This window comes from Prionailurus viverrinus, chromosome C2 (assembly GCF_022837055.1).
Source record: "Prionailurus viverrinus isolate Anna chromosome C2, UM_Priviv_1.0, whole genome shotgun sequence".
NCBI classification, from domain to species: Eukaryota; Metazoa; Chordata; class Mammalia; order Carnivora; family Felidae; genus Prionailurus; species Prionailurus viverrinus.
Window position 1 is genome coordinate 418,823 of NC_062569.1, and position 14,324 is coordinate 433,146.

General features: G+C 38.3%; 1 protein-coding gene across 5 annotated transcripts in view; it reads right to left on the reverse strand.

Moving 5' to 3' along the window:
- Nucleotides 1-14,324, reverse strand: part of TOPAZ1 (testis and ovary specific TOPAZ 1) — a 102,527-nt gene that overhangs the window by 16,351 nt on the left and 71,852 nt on the right. For all 5 annotated transcript variants that reach the window (XM_047876596.1, XM_047876593.1, XM_047876595.1 and 2 more), the window contains one exon: nucleotides 12,932-13,097. In XM_047876596.1, coding sequence (XP_047732552.1) covers nucleotides 12,932-13,097 — 166 coding nt within the window. The remainder of the gene's footprint in view (nucleotides 1-12,931; nucleotides 13,098-14,324) is intronic.

Here is a 14,324-nt window from a genome sequence, read left to right on the forward strand (position 1 = left end):
TGATGGATGTTAACTATATTGTGCCAATCACAATTCACAACATATATGTCATTATGCTATACTCCTTAAACTTACACAGTGCTGTATGTCAATTATATCTCAACAAAACTAGAAAAAAAAATCTAAAACAAAAACATCTCCAGCCATTTCCTCCCTAGGAAGGTACAAAGAGAGTTAAATGTAGAAAATCCATAAATAATACATAATAAAAATGGTAATGCTTGTAGCACTGGTTAACAAACTAGGGGAGTGACTTGAGGAAGTGTGGTTTAGGGATACAGGGGAGGTGTGAGAAATGCCCACACAAGAGAGCTATAGGGTAGTGGTCTTCAAAGTGAGGTCCCAGACTAGCATCATCATCAGTAACCTCTGAGAACTTGTAAGAAATGCAAATTCCCAGGACCCATCCCAGATTTAATGAATCAGAAAATCTGGGAATGGACCAAGCAATCTGTGTTTTAACAGTCTTTCAGGGTGTTCTGATGGCCAACTTTGAGAACTACTGTCTCAGATTTATAAAAACAAGATCAGAATCACCACTTTGCTCAGGTGGCTGACTAGGTCAGATCCAGGTCTGTTTCTGTGGTTTGTGCTTCCCCCTTGGTTGCAATTTTACAAAGTCCATTTAAATGAAAGATTAGGGAAATAACAGTGGTATAAGGTTTTAATATATGGACTCTGCAATCAGACCTAGATTGGAATTGCTGTGTGATCTTCTCTGTGCCTCAGCGCCTTCATCTTGGGATACCATCATCTACTTAATAGGGTTAGTGTTGATTAAATGAGATGACACAAGTAACACACTTAGCACAATGCTTGGTATATAGCAAATAATTACATTATTATTAAATCAATAATGAAGAGATATATTAAAATTTGAAAACAGACCAAGAGGGGCACCTGGGTGGCTCAGTCAGTTAAACGTCTGACTTCGGCTCAGGTCATGATCTCGCAGTTTGTGAGTTCGAGCCCCGCGTCGGGCTCTGTGCTGACAGCTCAGAGCCTGGAGCCTGCTTTGGATTCTGTGTCTCCCTCTCTCTGACCCTCCCCCACTGTGCTCTGTCTCTATCAAAAAATAAATAAATGTAAAAAGAAAAAAAATTAAAAAAAAAAAAAAAGAAAACAGACCAAGAACATGAATAATCCACAAAAGAATAAGTAAAAATGGTAAAAAGGGGAAAGAGTTAAATTTTCTAATAAGCAATTAAATGCAAAGTAAAGCAACAAATATCACTTTTTCTCTGTCAAACTAGCAAAGAGAAAAGAAAAATAGTATTCAAAAAATAGTATTGGTGAGGGTGTTTCATAACATGCATCTTCACATGCTGGTAAGAGTAATTACTACAAACTTTCTAAAGGTGTAGGGTACTTTTATATTCCACTTGCAGAGATAAGACCTGGAATGGAAAGTATTGAATGGCCAGATTAGGGATTGCATAGACTGGAAAGTACCAGTCTGTCTGACAACTAAAAACCATAATATTCGGCACTAACTCTTGGACTGTTTATATGCACCTATGACCCCTAAAAGGACAATGTCTTTATAGAAGAGATACCTATGTAATAGTTCTCTAGGATTTTCTTACAAAGGGAGGGTTTCTAATAAACTCAAGATAACTTGATGCAAATCTTAATGGGAATAAGGGCAAATCTACCAACATTTACCAAAAAGCTTTAAACTGCCTTATACTTTAACCCAGCAATTGTCAGAATTTATCCTAAGGATGTAATATTAGCAGGAATGTTTAGCATGGATTATTATTTATGATGGACATCTAGAAACAAGCTAGATGAAGAAATGTGGGTCTATGGATATATTTATGTATCTACATTTATACACTTATATATATTTTTTCGTAAGATGGAAAACTAAGCATCCCATTAAGTGACGTTATAGAAGAACATTCCTTTACACAGAAGATGTCCACAGAAAGACTGTTCCCTAGGGGCGCCTAGGTGGCTCAGTCGGTTAAGTGTCTGACTTCAGCTCAGGTCATGATCTCGTGGTCCGTGAGTTTGAGCCCCACTTCGGACTCTGTGCTGACAGCTCAGAGCCTGGAGCCTGTTTCGGATTCTGTGTCTCCCTCTCTCTCTCTGACCCTCCCCCGTTCATGCTCTATCTCTCTCTGTCTCAAAAATAAATAAACGTTAAAAAAAAAAAAAAAAAAAAAAAAAAAGAAAGACTGTTCCCTGAACAAAACATTGCAAGGTACAAAAGGAGTCTGTGTAGTAACGTTAAAGTGGTTAACAGTCATTTCTGGGTGGACTGAATAAGGAATTTTTATCATCAGTTTTTCTTATCTACCTTTTCCTACTGGTTGCTAATGAACATGTGTTACTTATGTTGAGGCAATAAAATTTATTTTAAAGTTCAAAGGCAGCTTCTCAATAAATGGCATAACTTTTTACAAAATGTATATTCTAGGGAGTTAGGACACTTATTTTTCAGCCTCTAAGCCATGATTATAAATTATGGTTTAAAGGCTTTTTTTTTTTTTTTTTTTTTTTTTTACTCTGGTAAGGGGAGAAGGCAGGAATTTATTGTTCATTTGCCAAGATACAAGCTACTAGTGCTGAGAGTTTTAAATGTCAAACTGAAAAGCCAAAACAATAGATTTCTCATCATAAAGTCTGCCACTAACTAAAATGAGTAAAATATTCTGCATTTCTCCAACACAAGTAATGTATAACCCTTCTATAAAAAGTGTAGTAGGTAATAAGTGCACAGGTTTTCAAAAGGAAAAAATATAGAGAAATAAGATGGCAGAGGAGCAGGGGGACCCTAAACTTCCCTTGTCCCTTGAACACAGCCAGATAAATATCCAATCATTCTGAGCACCCAAGAAATCGATCTGAGGACTGAGAGAGCAAAACTGCACAACTAGAGGGAGAAAATGGCTACAAAAGGCCACATCGTGGAAGATAGGAGCTACGGAGAGTAGATTTGGAAAGCAAAGAACTGCAGGTGCTGTGAAGGGGAGGGAGTCCTGATGATGGAGAGATGAGAGAATATAAGAAAGAGAAAGAGGGGGCGGGGGCAGTGCGGAGCGACGAGCACATGCAGGGGACTGCACAAGAAAACTCTTTCCCCAAGACCACTGACTAGGAAAAGGAGAGCAGTGGAGCACAGTCTGAAGCTTTGAAGGTCTGCACCATGGTTGTGCCTTGTGGCCCCGGTGGGGAAAGACTATGAAGACCTGGGAGAGGCCAGCAAGATCTGAGGATTCCCTGGGTCACATGGGAAGAAACAGTTCCCCTGCTAGGAGTACATTTGGGAGTGGCCGCACAGCCTCTGCGGGGACAAAACAACTGGCAGCACCCATGGGTTGCCCTGTTCTCAAGCATAGGAACAAAGACACAAGCAGGGGAAGCAAATCTTGGTGCCAATTTTGTGCTGTGCTTTACAGAAACTCCAAACTGCTGAGCTGTATCGTGACCATTTTTCTATAACAAACCAGCAAATGCAATAGTACAGTGAAAGCCTCCCCCAGAGGGTCAGCACGGGTCCGAGCAGCTTGGATCTCTGAAATTTGGAGTTTTGAAACCCACCTGTGTGCCTGAGATAAAACATAGGAATACAGTGTCACCTGGCAGGTAGACAGCTCGGACACTGGCAGGGTGAAGGCAGGAATCTGACAGAAGCTGGGGACACAAAAGGGGTGAATATCTGCTCTTCTGTGCCAGCTTCCTAAAGAGTGGTGGGTGTGAGCTTCCTGCTCTGGGGAAGGAGGAGAGAGCGGGGCTAAGCCATTACCCTCCCTCCCCCACACCAGCACTGAGGTCCTTCAGTGAGCAAAACAGTGCCACCCAGTGTAGGCAAGAGCAGCTTACACCAAGGCCCTGCTGTGCATCTCCACTGGGGCAAGTCCACCTGAGAATCATCACTGCAGGCCCCACCATCATGGGACCAGCACAAACCCCTCTTATGCACTAAGTCTACTGATCATAGAGTGCTGCAAAGCTTCAGCTCTAGGGGAGATAGGATCCAGCTGCCTTTTTTTTTTTTTTTTGATCTAGTTTCTTTTAATAAGCAGACCAAAATACACCTAGGATCTAGCTTCCTTCCTTTCTTTCTTTTTTTTGAACTTCTTCTTAATATAGCCATTACTCTCAGGAGCAGGAATACGACAAGCTTTCCTAACAATCCCCCCCCCCCCCCCACACACACACAGTGACTCAGACAAAATGACAAGATGGATGAATTCACACCAAAAGAAAGAACTGGATGAAATCATGGCCAGGGATTTAATCAATACAAATATAAGTAAGATGTCCAAATCAGAATTTAAAATAATAATTATAAGGATACTAGCTGGGCTTGAGAAAAGCATAGAAAACACTAGAGAATCCCTTACTGCACAGATAAAATAACCTAAAAACTAGTCCAGTCAAAATGAAAAATATTATAACTAAGATGCAAAACCGACTGGGTGTAATGACAACAAGGAAGCAGAAGAACAAATGAGTGATACAGAAGATAAAATTATGGGAAATACTGGAGCTGAAAAAAAGAAGGAAAGAAAGGTACCGGATCATGGATGTAGACTTAGGGAACTCAGTGACTCCTTAAAGCACAACAACATTCCTATCATAGGAGTCCCAGAAGAAAAAGAGAAAGAGAAAGGAGCAGAAAGTTTATATGAGCAAATTATAGCTGAAAACCTCCCTAATCTAAGGAAGAACACAGATCCAAATCCATTAGAACCACAGAGAATTCCCATTAAATTCAACAAAAGCCAGTCATCACCAAGACCCCTCATAGTGGAATTCACAAAATGCTCATATAAAGAAGGAATCCTGAAAGAAGCAAGGGTAAAAAAAATCCTTAACCTGCAAAGCAAGACAGATTGGTTTGCAGCAGATCTGTCCAGAAACTTGGCAGGCCAGGAGAGAATGGCACGATATACTCAATGTGCTAAATGGGAAAAGTATGCAGCCAAGAATACTTTATGCAGCAAGGCTGTCATGCAGAATACAGGAAAGACAGTTTCCCAAACAAAAACTAAAGGAGTTCATGACCACTAACCCAGCCCTGCAAGAAATATTAAAGGGGACTCTTTGAAGTGGGAAAAAAAGAGCAAAAGCATAACGACTAGAAAGGAAGAGAGAACATCACCAGAAACACCAACTTTATAGATAACACAATGCCACCAAATTGACATCTATCAATAATAGGTCTAAATATAATGGACTAAAAGCTCAAATCAAAGGACACAGGGTATCAGAATGGATAAACAAACAAGACCCATCTACGTGGTGCCTACAAGAGGATCACTTTATTTTTTTAAGACTTCTTTTTTTGTTTATTTATTCATTTTTGAGAGACAGAGCATGAGCAGGGGAGGGGCAGAGAGAGAAGGAGACACAGAATCCAAAGCAGGCTCCAGGCTCTGAGCTGTCAGCACAGAGCCCAATGCGGGGCTTGAACTCAAGAACCGAGAGATCATGACCTGAGCTGAAGTGGGACGCTCAACCTACTGAGCCACCCAGGTGCCCCTAAGAGGATCACTTTAGACCTAAAGACACCTACAGACTGAAAGTGAGAGGATGGATAATGATTTATCATGCTAACAGATGCCAAAACAAAGCCAGAGTAGCCATACTTAGACAAACCAGATTTTAAACCAAAGACTGTAATGTGAGATGAAGAAGGGCATTATACCATAATTAAGGGACCTACCTATCAAGAAGATCTAACAATTGTAAACATTTATGCGCCCAAATATATAAATCAATTAATAACAAACATAAAGAAACCCAGTGATAATAATACAATAATAGTAAAGGACTTTAACATGCCACTTACAACAATGGATAGATCATCTAAGCAGATCAACAAAGAAACAATAGCCTTGAATGACACACTGGACCAGATAGACTTAACAGATATATTCAGAACTTTTCATCCTAAAGCTGGAGTATACACATTCTTCTCGAGTGACCATGGAACATTCTACAGATTAGATCACATACTGGATCACAAATCAGCTCTCAACAAGTACAAAAAACTGAGATCATACCATGCGTATTTTCAGACCACAACATTATGAAACCTGAAGTCAGCCATAAGAAAAAATTTGGAAAGACTGCAAATTATTGGAGACTAAACTCCTACTAAAGGATAAATGGGATAACCAGGAAATTAAAGAAGAAATTTAAAAAAATACATGGAAGCAAATGAAAATGAAAACATGATAGTCCAAAACCTTTGGGATATGGCAAAGGTGGTCCTAAGAGGGAAGTATACCGTAATACAGGCCTACCTCAAGAAGTAAGACATGCCTCAAATAAACAACTTAAATTACACCTAAAGAGGGTAGAAAAGGAACAGCAAATAAAGCCTAAATCCAGCAGAATAGAGGAAGTAATAATGATTTGAGCAGAAATAAATAGAAACAAACAAAAAACCCAGTAGAACAGATCAATGAAACTAAGAGCTGGTTCTCAGAAAGAATTAATAAAATTGATAAACCCCTAGTCAGACTTATCAAAAATAAAATAAACAAATAAAGTCACAAATGAAAGAGGAGCGATCACAACCAACATCACAGAAATATAAAATTATGAGAATATTACAAATTATATGCCAACAAACTGGTCAATGTGGAAGAAATGGTCAAATTCTTAGAAACACACAAACAACCAAAACTGAAACAGGAAGAAACAGAAAATCTGAACAAACCCAAACCAGCAAAGAAACGGAATCAGTAATCAAAAATCTCCCAACAAATAAAAGTCCTGTGCCAGATGGCTTCCCAGGGAAATTGTACCAGACATTTAAGAGTTAATACCTATTCTTCTCAAACTTCCAAAAAACAGAAATGAAAGGAAAACTTCCAAATTCATTCTATGAGGACAGCATCACCTTGAATCCAAAACCAGACAAAGACCCCACTATAAAGGAGACTTACAGGCCAATATCCCTGATGAACATGGATGCAAAAATTCTCAACAAGATACTAACAAATCAAATCCAACAATACATTAAAAGAATTATTTACCACAATTAAGTGGGACTTATTCCTGGGCTGTAGGGCTGGTTCAATATTTGCAAATCAATGTGATACACCACAATAAAAGAAAAGAACCATATATCCTCTCAATAGATTAAAAAAAAAAAGCATTTGACAAAACATAGCCTCCACTCTTGACAAAAATGCTCAACAAAGTAGGTATACATGGAACATACCTCAACATCATAAAGGCCATATACAAAAGACCCCCAGCCAATATTATCCTCAGTGGAGAAAAACTGAGAGCTTTTCCTGTATAGCCAGGAAAAAGACAGTGATGTCTACTCTCACCACTGTTACTTACCATAGTATTGGAAGTCTTAGCCTCACCAATCAGACAACAAAAAGAAATGAAAAGCATCCAAATCGGCAATGAAGAAGTCAAACCTTTGCTCTTTGCAGATGACATGATATTCTATATAGAAAACCTAAAAGACTTCACCAAAAATTGCCAGAACTAATATATAAGTTCAACAAAGTTGCAGGATATAAAATCAATGTTCAGAAATCTGTTGCCATTTCTACACACCAAAAGAAGCAGAAGAAAAAGAAATCAAGGAATTTGCAATCCCATTTAAAATTGCACCAAAAACCATAGATACCTTGGAATAAACCTAACAAAAGAGGTAAAAAATCGGTACTCTGAAAACTATAGAACACTTATGAAAGAAATTAAAGAGGACACACCCCTATGTTTATAGCAACACTATCAACAATAGCCAAAGTATGGAAAGAGCCCAAATGTCCATCGATGGATGAATGGATAAAGAAAATGTGGTATATATATACAATGGAGTATTACTCAGCAATCAAAAAGAATGAAATCTTGCCATTTGCAACTACGTGGATGGAACTGGAGGGTATTATGCTAAGCGAAATTAGTCAGAGAAAGACAAAAATCATATGACTTCACTCATATGAGGACTTTAAGAGACAAAACCGATGAACATAAGGGAAGGGAAACAAAAATAATACAAAAACATGGAGGGGGACAAAACAAAAGAGACTCATAAATATGGAGAACAAACTGAGGGTTACTAGAGGGGTTGTGGGAGGGGGGATGGGCTAAATGGGTAAGGGGCATTAAGGAATCTACTGAAATCACTGCTTCACTATATACTAACTAATTTGGATGTAAATTTTAAAAAATAAAAAATCAAGGTTAAAAAAATTAAAAAAAAAGAAATTAAAGAGGACACAAAGAAATGGAAAAACATTCCATGCTTGTGGATTGAAAGAACAAACATTGTTATAATGTCGATACTACCCAAAGTTGTCTACACATTTAATGCAATCCCTATCAAAATACCACCAGCATTTTTCACAGAACTAGAGCAAACAACCCTAAAATTGGTATGGAACCACGAAAGACCTCCAATAGACAAAGCAATCCTGAAAAAGAAAAGGAAGGGCGCCTGGGTGGCTCAGTCAGGTTAAGCGCCCAACTTTGGCCCAGGTCATGCTCTCATGGTTCATGAGTTCAAGCCCTGTGTCAGGCTCTGTGCTGACAGCTCAGAGCCTGGAGCCTCCTTCAGATTCTGTGTCTCCCGTCTCTCTGCTCCTCCCCTGCTCATGCTCTCTCTCTCAAAAACAAATAAACATTAAAAAAAAAAAAAGAAAAAGGAAAGTGGGAGGCATCACAATTCTGGACTTCAAGCTGTATTACAAAGCTGCAGTTATCAATACAGTATGGTACTGACACAAAAACAGACACAGATCAATGGCACAGAACAGAAAACCCAGAATTAGACCCACAAGTATGTGGTCAACCAATCTTTGACAAAGCAGAAGAGTATATCCAATGGAAAAAAAGACAATCTCATCAGCAAATGGTACTGGGAAAACTGGACAGCAACATGCAGAAGAATGAAACTGGACTACTTTCTTATACCATACACAAAAAGAAATTCAAGATGGATGAAACACTTAAATGTGAGAAGGAAACCATCAAAATCCTAGAGAACACAGCGAGCAACCTCCCTGGCCTCAGTCATAGCAACTTCTTACTAGACATGTCTTCAGAGGCAAGGGAAACAAAAGCAAAAATGAACGATTCAGACCTCATCAAAATAAAAAACTTCTGCATAGCAAAGGAAAACAATCAACAAAACTAAAAGGCAACCTACAGAATGGGAGAAGATATTTGCAAATGACATGTCTGAGAAAGATAATATCCAAAATCTATTAAGAACTTATCAAACTCAATACCCCCAAAATAAACATTCCAGTTAAGAAATGGGCAGGAGACATTTATAGACATTTTTCCAAACAAGACATCCAGATAGCTAACAGACACATGAAAAAATGCTCAACATCACTCATCATCAGGGAAATACAAATCAAAACTACAGTGAGATACCACCTCACACCTATCAGAATGGCTAAGATTTACAACACAAGAGACAACACATGTTGGCACGGATGTCTAGAAAGGGAACCCTCTTGCACTGTTGGTGGAAATGCAAACTGGTGTAGCCACTCTGGAGAACTGTATGGAGATTCCTCAAAAATTTAAAAATAGAACTACCCTATGAACTAGCAATTCACTAGTAGGTATTTACCCAAAGGTTACAAAAATACAGATTCGAAGGGGTACATGTACACTGATGTTTATAGCAGCACTATCAACAATAGCCAAACTATGGAAAGAGTCCAAGTGTCTGTCCACTGATGAGTGGATAAAGATGTGGTACAGATATACAATGGAATATTATGCAACCATCACAAAGAATGACATCTTGCCATTTGCAATGATGTGGATGGAGGTAGAGTGTATTATGCTAAGCAAAATAAGTCAGAGAAAGACAAATACCTTATTATTTCACAGATATGTATAATTTAGGAAGCAAAACAGATGAACATAGGGGAAGGGGGAAAAAGAGAGAGGGAAACAAACCATAATAGACTTAAATATTTTTTTTAATGTTCATTTTTGAGAGAGAGAGGAAGAAAGAATGTGAGCAGGGGAAGGGGGTGGGACAGAGAATCTGAGGCATCCTCTGTGCTGACAGCAAAAGCAGGGCTGGAACCCATAAACCATGAGATCATGACCTGAGCCGAAGTCAAGACACTTAACCAACTAAGCCAGCCAGGCACCCCAAAGACTATCACAATAGAGGACAAACTGATGGTTGATGAAGGGAGGTGGATGGGTGATGGGCTAAATGGATAATGGGCATTAACAGGAGGGCACTTGTTGTGATGAGCACTGGGTGGTATACGTAGGTGATGAATCACTAAATTCTACTCCTGAAACCAACATTACACTGTATGTTATCTAAATACTATTTCAATAAAAATTTGGAAAAAAAATAATTAAAAAAGAAAAATAAAAGGAAAAAATATAGAAAAAGCATATGGAAAAAGTTAATCTGCCTCCTATCCATGTCCTCCAAGCACTAAACTCTTCTTTCCAGAAGCAAACACCATTCTTTGTTTCTTGTGCATCCTTCTAAAAATATTTTAAGGATATAAAAGGAAATACGTGTGTGTCCATCTTATTTACGTTACTGTGGACACTGTTCTGCACATTCCTTTTTTCATCTGGCAACAGATCCTGGAGACCATTCCAAATGATTATCTGCAGATCTGCCTTATTCTACTCCATCATATGGCTATCACACAGTTAATCAACTTGTACTTTCTTAATGAAACATTTAAGTTATGTGGAATCCTTTGTTAGCACTGTGATGGTTAAAAAATATATTCTAGGGGTTCCTGGGTAGCTTACTTGGTTGAACATCTGACTCTTGCCTTTAGTGTGGGTCATGATCCCAGGGTCATGGGATCGAGCCCCAAGTTGGGCTCCATGCTGAGCATACAGCCTGCTTGAGATCCTCTCTCTCTCTCTCTCTCTCTCTCTGTCACTCTCTCCTTCATCCCTCTCTCCCTGCTCGTGCACACTCTCTCAATCTCTCTCTCTCTCTCAAAAAAAAGATTGTAGACAACTTACAGTACAAACTTGTGTTTGCAGGAGAAATTCCTAGAAATAGAGATGAAACATAAAAGAAAATATGCACTATTAGATTTTAACAGATATTTTGCCAAAAAGCCCCTAAAGACAATGTATGTGAATGCCTGTTTCTCTATACTTTCATGAAAAGTGTATCACTAAACTCTTATTTTGCTACTCTGACAGGTATTTTGTAATTTTAATGTATATTTTTATTATGAGTATTGCACTCATGTATTACAAGTGAGATAGAGTCCTTTGTATTTCCTTTCTTGAGAAAGGCCTGTTTACTGCAGAATGCTTTTAACAATAAAATAATTCTGGGGAGAACTTAGTATACTTCTGTGGGTCTTTCTTTTGAAGAAGTAAATTTTTATTTATGAAAATGACTTTCAGTTGAAATTATCCCTGCAAAAGGAAATCCTGTGTTATAACTTACAGAATTTTTAAAGAGAACATTAAAATTGTAAACATTTTAAATCTCCACAGTTCATTTTACACCCTTCACACAAACCCTCCTTCATGCTCTAGTTTGAGAAAGATTGGTTTTTCCAGAATTTTTAGGCTGAAATTTCCTATCATAAGGTGACTCATGCTCATTTTTATCAACCATTTTAACCTTTCCATTCTCACCACATCTCTCCTTTCCAACAAAGCTTGTGAGCTCTGGCTTACATCTTGCTAATTTCTATTTTTGTATTTTGGTTACCCTTCCCCACTTAGCAAACTTCACTGGCTATATTTGTTAAGTTGGAGAAAACCCTTTCCAACAAGCTTTTGATCCTGAAGTCCACTCAGAACCTCTGTATTCCATAAACTCTCAGCCCCGAACAAATACAAGGCATTACATATATGTATGCAATTATTCCACGTATATAATACATAAATTATATATTCATATGTATGTGCATGTATATGTGCTTGTGTGTTAGTGTAAAGATTATCTATTTGCTCTACCTGTGCATATATTCTATCTTTCCACCTAAACCCAGAGATTTTTAATTTCTTTAATGGTTATTTTTGAGAGAGAGAGAGAGAGCGAGCATGAGTGGGGAAGGGGCAGAGAGAGAGGGAGACCCAGAATCCGAAGCAGGCTCCAGGCTCTGAGCTGTCAGTCAGCACAGATCCTGATGCAGGACTTGAATCCATGGACTGTGAGATCATGACCTGAGTTGTTCAGATGCTTAACTGACTGAACCACCCAGTTGCCCCATAAACCCAGAGATTCTTGAGGTTTCTTCACTGTTATCCCATTTTATCAAATGAAATCTGCCTGATGGTTTAAGCAGCCAAAGGTACCATCATGTAGCATGTTGTGTTACCAGTGTGATCTCTAAGTTTTCATTTACCTCATAGCAAACCAATCTTAATTGCTTCTCCTGGCTTAATTTCATTGTGATTTCTGCTAGATGGATTGACTTACTAGGGAAGTAACCTTGCTTGTCCTGGCTTGAAGTCATGTTTCCCTGTATGTACAAAGGTTAAGAGTTCATGCAGATTATCAATAGGGATTTACCTGCCCCAGTGGTAGCTGAAGCCTGGGCTCCGAAGCTGGACTGTCTGGGTTTGAATCCAGCCTCCACTTCTTACTTGTTGTATCATTTTGGGCAAGTGGCTTAATGTCTCTGACATTTTTTAACTAACAAAAAAAGGGGGTTATACTAATTCCAAACTTGTAGAGTTTCTATGAAAATTAACTGAGATAATTGATGTAAAGCATTTATTAGTATGGTGCCTGGGCTGAAGTAAGAACTAGCTTTTCAACAAAGGGTCGTATGATTTTTTCTTTAAAGTGAGGTTAACTTTCTCCTTCCATTTAACACATCAACCACCTTTCCTATGCACATGATCACTAGGGTTTATTAGGTCAAACTGCCATTCACAATTCAACATCAATTTAAGGTAATTACATAGACAAGAATTTGTAACAACAAATTATATTATGCTTACATATATCAGAACTTACCCCTCAATACCCAAATGGCACCATCTAGGCTTCCACTTTTTAGAAAAATTTCTGCTGCAATATTCACAATTTGACATCTTGGTGCTAACTTCTCAGGCCCTGTAAGTCCTTTTAAAGTTGTAAAATGTATTTTCAATTCATATAGTTTATCTAAGACCTTCCTTCCCTAGAGTAAAAGTAAAGAACACTCATTGAATATCATTCATGTAGAGTATCACAGAGGTACAAAATGAGTAATTATATACAAACCAATTATCCGATATTAATCATCGTTCTATACTGATGGTTTTCAAACTGCTCTAAAATCCCTGTTTTCAGTCCCCTCCTGCTTAGCCACAAAGACAGACAGGGAAGGGGAGGAAGCAGGGCTTTGCCTCACTATTAATCCTCACACTGCTGACTCCTTTTTTCAAGTGTTTTTATACTTGTGCTTCCCCTAAAGATTCCTTTTGGAAAAAGGAGTTCTTGCTCTAATGTGGAAAACTACTGATTACAAGTTTCTGCACTTCTTCTGTTGATCACCCTGAGAGTCAAGAGGGAGAGACAGTGAAAATCGAGATAATGTCTTATCAAATTTATAGGAAGAATGACAGTGGGGGAAAAAAAAGAATAAAACTACTGACTGGAAACTGTCTTTTTTATTCAATAGACTATTCACATAGTCTACATAAAAGATTAGCTCTAGTGTGGACATCAGAAATGAGACATATATTATTATTTTATATCAAGAGTCAGCAAACTTTTTCTATAGACAGCCAGATAGTAAATACTTAGGCTCTGCAGGTCACATTTAGTCAGTTGCACATTCTTTTTAGTTGTTGCTGTTTTTCTTTTCTAACTGTTTAAAAATGTAAAAAACACTCTTACCTCTTGAGATGTAAAAAAACAGGTGAGGGCCAGATCTGGCTCTTAGTTTATGGACCCTTGTTTTATATTATATTCTATACTAGCTGAGTCAGATTCATATTGTGATGTCAAAGTATTTTTAAGTTGCCTATATAAATGAGTGCATTTTTTTTTTAAAGAATTTTTTTTTTCCCACGTTTATTTATTTTTCGGACAGAGAGAGACAGAGCATGAACGGGGGAGGGGCAGAGAGAGAGAGGGAGACACAGAATCGGAAACAGGCTCCAGGCTCTGAGCCATCAGCCCAGAGCCCGACGCGGGGCTCGAACTCACGGACCGTGAGATCGTGACCTGGCTGAAGTCGGACGCTTAACCGACTGCGCCACCCAGGCGCCCCTGAGTGCATTTTTAAAGGGAAAGCTTTAACTTAATTTTAATAATTTTGTGTTCAAAAGGAATAGGTTTCCACTAAAAAAAATTCATACTAAGTAAAATAAATAAAATATTTGTTTCAAAGAAGACAGTGAAAATTTTAAATCAAAATTTA